The sequence below is a fragment of the Aplysia californica genome, unplaced genomic scaffold (genome assembly GCF_000002075.1).
Source record: "Aplysia californica isolate F4 #8 unplaced genomic scaffold, AplCal3.0 scaffold00012, whole genome shotgun sequence".
Taxonomy (NCBI): domain Eukaryota; kingdom Metazoa; phylum Mollusca; class Gastropoda; order Aplysiida; family Aplysiidae; genus Aplysia; species Aplysia californica.
The window spans coordinates 357,634-367,037 of NW_004797282.1; the positions used below are offsets into that span (position 1 = coordinate 357,634).

Here is a 9,404-nt window from a genome sequence, read left to right on the forward strand (position 1 = left end):
AGGGTTGTTTGTGTGTGTATGTGTGGGTGTGTTTTGTGTGTGTGTGTATTGCTGTCTGTCTGTCTGTCTGTCTGTCTGTCTGTCTGTCTGTCTGTCTGTCTGTCTGTCTGTCTGTCTGCCTGTCTGTCTGTCTGTCTGTCTGTCTGTCTGTCAGCCTCTTTCTCCCCCGTCCCACACAGTTCTCTCTCTCCTTCACTCATTCAATTGATGGTTTGAGGGCATGACTGGTAGGTCCTCATCTTTTTCCCTCTGGTACTACTGTCTGTCTGAATTGCTCTTACCCTGCACTAAATGACTTTTACTTTTATTGTTTTGATGTGTTTTTCCTTACTCAAACTCAAAGGCAGTGAACGAAGTATCATGTTTCTTTTATTTCTGTCAGTCTGTCTTTCTGTTACCCTGCGCTAAATGACTAAATTGTTTCGATGTGTTTCTCTTTACTGAAAACTAGAAGCTTTGAACAAAGTATCACATTTATTTATTTGTTTGGTCTATCAGTCTTACTCTTACCCTGTACTAAATGACTGTTAATACAGTAGTCTCCGCCTAAGATCCCACCGCTTACGATTCCAGTTCGCTTAAGATCCCGCTGTTTTAAGAAAACAGAATTTTTACTATACAAAAGTCACCCCTAAGATCCCACTCTGATTCACTCTGAAGGTCTACATTCGGCTAAGATCCCGCATTTCAGATCATAATTTGCGGAACAAAAACCCGGGCGGGCACAAGAGTGAAAAGTTGAGATCAATAAACTGTCCGTCGCGTCAAAGATCAGCCAATATCGTGAATGTGATCACGTACACATTGTGAAACTCTATGAAGCGATGCAATGTTTGCCCCAGACGGGATCACACCAAGGTGTGAACTGACCGACACGTTTGTTTTCTCCACGCATCGCACTCACACCTGAGCTCTCCCCCTAATCATACGTCACTCGCTGGGTGGGCAGGGCCTACACGTTCGCTGCAGGCGGGATCACATCGAACTGTGAACTATTCCTTGACCATTGCTGCAGTCTCTACTCCCGAATTTGCGAGACAGACTGAATTTTAATTGGTTGGTTCAGAACGTAATTGTGTGTAACGACAAAGGTGATTTTTTTTTTGGGAGGGGGGGGGGGGGGAACTCGGTCAGAGATGGGAAGCTATAAATTTTCGACAGGTAAAGGGGAGGGGCTACTGGATAAGCGTAAATCTTGAGACTCATGATACTAATGATAGGATAATACTATACGTGAAAATAGCACGCCTCATGCCACTATGCACTGTGATAGGTCATCAAGGTTAACCACTCTTTGCTCGCCATATGCCATAAACCCACCAAGGTGTCACGTCAGTTCATTTTAGAGTGGAGAGAGACCATTTTACCGATTGTGAGCCTTAACATGGGTCACCATAGATTTTTCCCTGGGTTTGTCGGTTAAGATCCCGGTTTGCCTAAGATCCCGCATTTCCTTTCTCCGGAGCACCGGGATCTTAGGCGGAGACTACTGTATTATTGTTTCTATGTGCTTCTCTTTCCTCAAAACCAAAAGCTGGGAATGTCGTATCATGAGTTGGTCCTAAGACTAAGACTTATGGTGACTGTTTCTCTCTCTCTCTTCCCCAGGTCGATGACATGGACATGAGTGTGTCCGGCGGTGACTTCCGACGTGGGGTTGCACCGTCTGAGGGCCAGTCGGACTATTATGATGTCATCATGGACAACGACACTGACGCTCACCTCAGGTAAGAATTGTTGGTCGGTGGTAATTGCCAGGTCCTACTTTTGAAAAAAACTAACTTTTCTTCAATTAATAATGGTAGTTACTGCCATAGATTTTAAAAAAAACGTTAGTAAAATGGGTTTTTTTTCCATTTCTAAATATTTGAAATGTTTCAAAAAATTATATCAGCTGTATGCCTGTTATTGTGTTTTTATTTAAGTTGGGGCTAGAGCTGTGCAAGTTATAAGATAAAAAAAAAAGACAAGATACATCTTTATTATCCAGATCCTGACACATTGGCTTGATGTTTCACCACGTAAACACACACACGCGCGCACACACACACACACACACACACACACACACACACACACACACACACACACTCTCACGAACATGCACACACACGCATACACACGTACATGTGCACACACGCATACACACGCACATGTGCACACCCATACACACACACACACTCTTCCCTCACACATCCTCTCTTCAATTCCAAGAGAAGTAATCTTTTAAATGTTTTCCTGAATTTTTTTTCCATGGTGCACACAAATACTATTAACTGATTCCGTCCATGATTTTTTCAGGCTCTGGACAGAATTATTTTTCCCTGTTCAGCTTTAGACCTGGGGTGCATCTATTTAATGCATTACTGTGAAGCTCTAACTTACTCTAATATATGCATTGTCATATACCAAACTGATGGGAATAAATAGAAGAATCTGTTTCTATCAATAACAATGACCTGTAATCTGTTTATATTGCATTTTCCTTCTGACAAAAATGAATGAGAAAAAAAATTTGTGCAACAGCTCTTCGAAAATTTCGACTTACCGCTTTTTTTCAGCTCTACAAGTCCTTATAATCCATAGGAATCAACACAACATTGTAGCGATATCACCCTAGCACACATTTATGCAAGAATTTCACAAATTTAGTTGAATATCTTTCTTTGAAAGGCCTTTTTATTATACCAGGCTCCGTGTTGTTTACCCTTAGATCTAGCCTACATCGCAACAACAAAACAACGAGTTTTGCAAGAATTTCGCGGAGTTTCGATCGATATTGGCGCTCAGAGATTGAGGTCAGGTTTGTTTACAAGTTCTACTTCCTTTTGACAACATAAAAAGTAGGAACTATGTTAAAAAGTGCACCTTTGTTTCGGATTTCGTTGAGCCGCTCACAGCGGCCGAATGGACGCAGCGGAAAAACTCAGAGCCGCTGTCAGCAGCTGAATGGACGGAATCAGTTAATCTGATTATAGTAGTTGTAGAGTTGTAGAGTTTTATTCCTCCATCGACACAATATAGAGGATAAAGGAGATGGCCCACTTTGACCCTGCCTGTCAGGGATAAGACAGATACAATGTCCCAGCAATCAGACTGAGGATGCTCAATGAAATACCTCCCCACACTAAACTAGAATTCATGTCTTTGTGCATTCAATGACAAAGTGCCTAACTGTTCCACCACAGATGCTGCCTGTAAATCTAATATCTACTTTTGTTTCTATGGTCCTTGTCTTTCCTTGGAGCAGGTCGCTGGACAGAGAAGAGTTTGGTCACGGAGACTACCGATCCTCGGTGGACATTGCGGAGATAGAGCGTATCGCTGACGCCGCTTCGGTTGGCAGTGGCAGTGTGCTCAGTGTCATCGACTGGGATGCCATAGACGATATCATTAGAGATGCATGAACAAAGGTAGGCAGTAGCATGATTTTGGCCTTTGCAAAGGATTTTAAAAAGGTTTTTGTCTTGACTCTGAGAATTGAATTTGTCTTGGTATAATTTATGTGAAACCTATCAGTATATTTCTGTATAAGTATAAATATTTGAAGGCTTGGTGGATTTTTTCCTCAGAAACTGTAAACATACGTTGACTTAAAATAATAGTCAAATTTGTTAAATAAAGGTCACCTGTATGTCATCCTTCTGTAAATGAAATGAATGTGACTCAATACATTTGCATAAACTTGTGCTGTAGCTCCTATTACAAGTTGCACTCAGTGAACTTTGCATAGGTCTACTTGTCCTAGCAAGTATGGTACCATTCTAAGTCTGTATTGGCAGGATGGATGCTGGTACCAGTCCATCAATCACATCTGTTTCTCAAATTAATTATTTTTCTTTTAAAGCAAAATAAAGATGAATGAAGTTGCCCCAAACATGACATCTACTTATTTTGGTACCTTTTTGAATGTATGTTTTTAAAAAATGTAAAAAAAAAAATTTATGTCCTCAGATCAGCATGTACAGTCGTCTTGTTGCTGAAGATGGAGAAAGCACTTTTTAATCAAGTTCCTGACGGTTGGAGTAAATGGAAATGCATCAACCTTTTGACAATCATTTAGAGCAATGAAAGAATAAGACTTACACTTAGAGACAGAAACAAAAGAGGAAAGAAAACAAGGAGAACCCATCAGTGGTGCCGTCCAACTGTCTGCTTATGAATAAAGTTCTCTAGTGAGCAGTCTTGTGTATTGTGTTGTATTAAAGTGCTTGAAACCTTAAGTGATTGTGAAAGGATGTGAATTTTTTAAAAAGAGAAGTTTTATTTCTATTCTTTTTTTAAACCACATTCCATGTTTTTTTTTCTTGTGTTTTTGTTTGAATGGAAGTTCTGTTCAATGCTCAGTTGCTACTTGAGTTCACATGTTATTGTCATCATGATAGATCAGATTTATTTTATCATTAGATTTAAAGATTTGTATTTTCCCTTGTAATATTAGCAATAGTGTACCTTTAGCCTCTCTGTTTAGACAGTAGCTGATCGAAGTGTTGGCTTTTAACAGCATTGTGATGAATATGTTGAAGGTATGAGCAGTGATACTTGGATATCCTTCTTTCTGTGTTTGATCAGCACCTGATTTATACAGGTTCAGTTAATGTACATATCAACCACTCAGTGGAAGACTCCATCATTCTTTACTTTCCAAAAATGGCGTATTGTGGAATCTAACAGTTACACTAAGCAATTGGTATGTTATTTTTTCTTTTTCTGTCATTGAAGCTTATTATTACATGAAGTTCCTCAGTGATAAATGTTTATCGTGTAAAGGCTTACATGACGGTTTTAGAAGAAAAAGTTAACAAATTAGTTTTTTATGTGATGTGATGTCGGCCAATGGCGTTAGACACTGAATAAACTTACTTACTTACTTACAGGTAAAAGTGGACATTGGTTTTATCAGTTATAATGAGTTTCCTTATTGAGCTTTTTCCCATGTTATCAAGTTGACGTATTATCCTATGTGTAAGGTAGACTATACACTGCCTGTTTGCTCTGTTGAATGCCATTCATATATTTCATTATCAAATTCAGGGCCAAAATTTACCTTGTTATGTCTTCAGCTTCTTTGATTAGAGATTTTGAAAGACCTTTTTAATTTATTTATTGCTCCTGTACATGACATGTGTGTAATTTTGTATCATAGAAACAATTCAGGTTTGATCCGTCCGTATGTTATTGTTATTTTATAATACATGATATTTTTTATTCATACATATTCTATTTTGAAAAACAATTTTAGGTTGATATATATGTGTTTGTATCATTCTGAAGGTTTTCAATGATTCTTTCAGTTTGCTAATTACAGTACATGTATATGAAAGTAAACAAGTTGTTTGTTTTTTTTCCTCTTGCATACCTTTTTGTAGTTATGAATCCTGTTGAGGCTACACCAATAAAAGCTTTCATTCAGATCTTCTGTCTTTTGCGGTTTTTCTTTGAAGCTAGAAAAAGGACAAGGATTTCTTCAGCAAATTAAAAAACAAAAACAAATGAGAATTTGTTCCTATCCAGTTTAACAACAGCTGGATCTGCAGTGAGTAAGGAAATATAATATGAAATAAAATGGTGACTTGATGTCGAAAATTGTCAATGCTCAGAAAAACAAAACGTCTGATGGTTGAACTAACGTTTTCCAGTCTCGTTCTGTGTCAGGCTGGACTGTGGTGGGATTGACCCTGAGGCATGCTTTTGCTTGGATTGTTTAAGGAGTTTTCATGTTTCTTACCTCAACTAGGCCTATGCCCCCCCCCCCATCCCCAGGGCAGAGCCACAGACTGTAGTGTCTTTAGGCCATTCTCAAAGGGGAGATATTAACATGTTCTTTTGCACAGTAGAAATGTATATGGGCGGATTTATCGATGTCATGCTCATACTGTGCCGGAACAACTTAGGGGGAACTGCTGCCTGTTGTTTCCTCATCTTTACTATCGTCGTTTTTCCTCTACTTCTTTTGTATGTTTGTCTCACTCTTGTGAACTGCTATTTCCGGGGTGCCTTTACGAGGGGGGTTCAAGAAGTCTTTGGTCTAAATATGAAGGAATAAAGATAGAGCTTTGTAACTTGGCACACTTACTTTATTTCTCTACATAGTCACCATGCAGAGTATCACATTTCTGCCACCCCCCTTTGATTTTCAAAAGTCCTTGAGAGAAAAAAGACCCCTAATGGGCCCCTAACCATTCTTCAACAGCTTCAATTGCGTTCTCGTTGTCGCGAAAACGAAGTCCTTTGAGTGTTTATTTTTTTAGATTAGGAAAAAGAAAAAAGTTTGAGGGGGCAATAAGGGTCTGGTGAATAAGCCAGGTGTGGTAGAATTTCAAAGCCGCACTGTTCTGCTGTCTGTCTGCTTGTTGTGCCTAGTGCGCAGGGGGGCGTTGTCATGCAGTAGGAGGATCCCATTACGAAGTTTACACGCTATTTTCTCACCTATTCCGACCACAGTTTTAGCAACAAACGCGAGTAGTAGTCTCCTGTGACTATTTTTCCATTTTCCAAGTAGTCAGTCATGATGATACCTCCACAATCCTAGAAACACGACAGCATGACCTTTCCACTTGACGGTGTTACCTTTGCCTTCTTTGGTGAGGGAGAAGAAAAAGGGGTTTCCATTGCATGCAGGACATTTTGTTCTGAATCAAAATGATAAATCCGTGTTTCATTCATAGTCACCATGTTTTTAAAGAAATTTGTGTCATTGGACTCAATTCGAAGGAGAGTTTTGCAGGACTCAACCCTCTGCTTGTTTTGCTCACTTGTCAAAAGGCGGGGTACCCACTGCGCAGGCACCTTATTCATGTCAAGATGGTCATGGAGAATCGTTTCAATTGACTCGACACTGATTCTCGTTTCACTTGAGAGCTGTTTAATTGTTATACGTCGGTCTTGTAGAACCAGTATCTCAACTATGGATACATTCTCTTCAGTTACCACACAGGATGGGTGCCCTTCACGATCTTCATCTATCGCCGACATGCCGCCAGATTTGGATTTTCTTACCCAGTATGCCACAGTATAATAACGGGGACATTGGTCACCCAAAACTGGGACTGTTTCCTAAAAAATGCCCAGAGGGGATTTCCCTTGCAAGTGTAAAAACGTGACAACTGAGCGATATTCAACAGGCTCCATGACACAACTTCAGAAAAAAAAAACCCTAACGTTTTTGTGTATGGGTTCATTGTACACGCTGACTAGTGCCGTAAAATTGTCGGATTTTCTCCAAAATTTGCATGGTGTGTTCTACAGAAATTGTCTAAAGGCTGGCGAAATTTCATTACTCTACCATGATTCCTTCATACCAAAGACTTATTGAACCCCCTCGTATAGTCGAAGCGGACTTTGTGCTGTTGAGGCTAGAGAGGTGGACAGAGTAAGTTTGATTACCCGTTTGGACTTCTCTGTTGACATCCTCCCCTTGACGCTCATACGACCTTATGCAGTTGCGAGCACAGTAAAACCTTACTAAAACTAAAACTAAATACATCAACTATGATCTACTCTGTATGTCACCAGCGTCTGCGATGAAACAGTTAGGCGTTTGGCTGTTGCATGCAGGAGACTCAAGTTCGATTCCAGAGTGGGGAGAAATTTTATCGAGTATTTCTGCTGGGATGTTGTATCCCGCTCATCCCAGGTTGACCCTGACAGGTAGCGTCGGAAGCCCGCTTCCTAAATCTGTCCCCGTGGTTTTATGCACCCAGCATAATTTAGCAAAATTTGATCATTTTTTGCGTAATTTCTGATTATTTTCCTTTATCATTTTTTGTTAAAATTAACAGAATCGCATAATTTCACATTGTTTGGCCCAGTTTGCATAATTTCAGAATTTTTCTTGCATAAAACGGCGGGGACAGAGCTAAATGATGTAAATTGTGTCAATGGGGCCGTAGAAACACATATATACATTATAATATTACCGTGTATATGTGTCCATTCACTTGATGGGGCCCCTGTAGAGATATGATAAGCAGACGGAGGCATAACCTGACTCGGACGTTGACTGGCATGCAACATTTTTTCAACATTACTTTATACACAACATCACATCAATACGGGCAATCAAAATCAAATACCTTTGTCTAGTGACCATCACAGTTCAGCCCCCTGTTTTTTTTGTGTTTTTTTTTGGGGGGGGGGGGGTTGTCTATCTTTTTTAAACCTAAGGGTTATCGTGTCTTGCTCGAAAATACACCCAATGACTCCCCACCTACCCATAGGGCTGTTGGAGGCCATTCAGCACTCGGGTCGCCGTGTATGGTCGCTTTTAAGGACAAGCAGGCTAACCCAGATTTCGGGGGTTTCCAGAAATCTTGACCTACCCCAAAAGTGGACATTGCCCTACCTATATGAGAAGTTTGGTTTCGTTGGTGCGTATATTTGTTTGCTTATAGAGAAAACTCTCCTTTTCCTTTCAAGAAACGGAACAAGGGACAAAAACTTTACGTTCGATTTTCTCAAAACAGCATTTTTTTTGGCATAGCCCCCTTGTGCTTAAAAGCGAGCGTATGTCGAGAGATCTCTGTACACAATACACGACACTCACTCGTCACGTCTTCTAAGTGCACTGTAACCTGACCTGCTGTGATGTCATGTCACGTCGCTGTGACTGACTGACGGGTCAGTGAGACTAGCGCTGGAATCCGCAGTGTTTATTTGTTTTTCTGCAACGCTGCTGTATGTGTTGAAATGAGGTGGGTACACATGTATATTATATCGCTTGACTTTCCCAGACGTGATGATGGAATTCTTGTTTTTTACTAACGTCGTTATTCGTGTGGTCTGTAGTCTGTCTGTCGGCTTCGCTCCTCGCCGCTTTACTAGATCAGAATGCGGAGTAAGAGAGAGAGAGAGAGAGAGAGAGAGAGAGAGAGAGAGAGAGAGAGAGAGAGAGAGAGAGAGAGAGAGAGAGAGAGACATAGACAGAGAGGAAATTCAAGACAAATAGACAGACTGATAGACGAACAGACAAACATATATACATTTTGCTCACGGAAACAGAAAGACAGACTGAAACAATAGAACGAAAAGCGCGTGTCCATTGTCTGGGTAGCAGGGGTGTTTGTGTGTTTGTGATGTAGCGATAGGCCCTTTGGCTGGTTTGCTTGCAAGGGACATGAGTTCGATTCTCGAGTATTTGTTTGTTCGTTTCTTAATTAAATTCCTTCTTTCTTTCTTTCTTTCTTTCTTTTAGTAAAGGAAAGAATATCGACAAAATCATTAAGTGCAGGGGGATAAGTAAGACTGACAGACAAACAGGAAAAAACAGAAGGCAAGAAACACAAGAAGGACCTACCAGTGGCCCCCACCAACCACCCATATGTCCAACTGCGAGAGATATTTAACTGGGCATCTCGTTGCTAGGATACATCGACGCCTCCTTGATCATCGAAACCACGTCGATA

The 9,404-nt window shown here is 40.5% G+C and overlaps 1 protein-coding gene across 1 annotated transcript in view; it reads left to right on the forward strand.

The window, feature by feature from the left end:
• The window catches only part of LOC101864577, a 60,815-nt gene extending 57,408 nt beyond the window's left edge, over positions 1 to 3,407 (forward strand). The window contains exons 52-53 of the mRNA XM_035970408.1: positions 1,609 to 1,727; positions 3,251 to 3,407. Coding sequence (XP_035826301.1) covers positions 1,609 to 1,727; positions 3,251 to 3,407 — 276 coding nt within the window. The remainder of the gene's footprint in view (positions 1 to 1,608; positions 1,728 to 3,250) is intronic.
• The last annotated feature ends 5,997 nt before the right edge of the window (positions 3,408 to 9,404 follow it).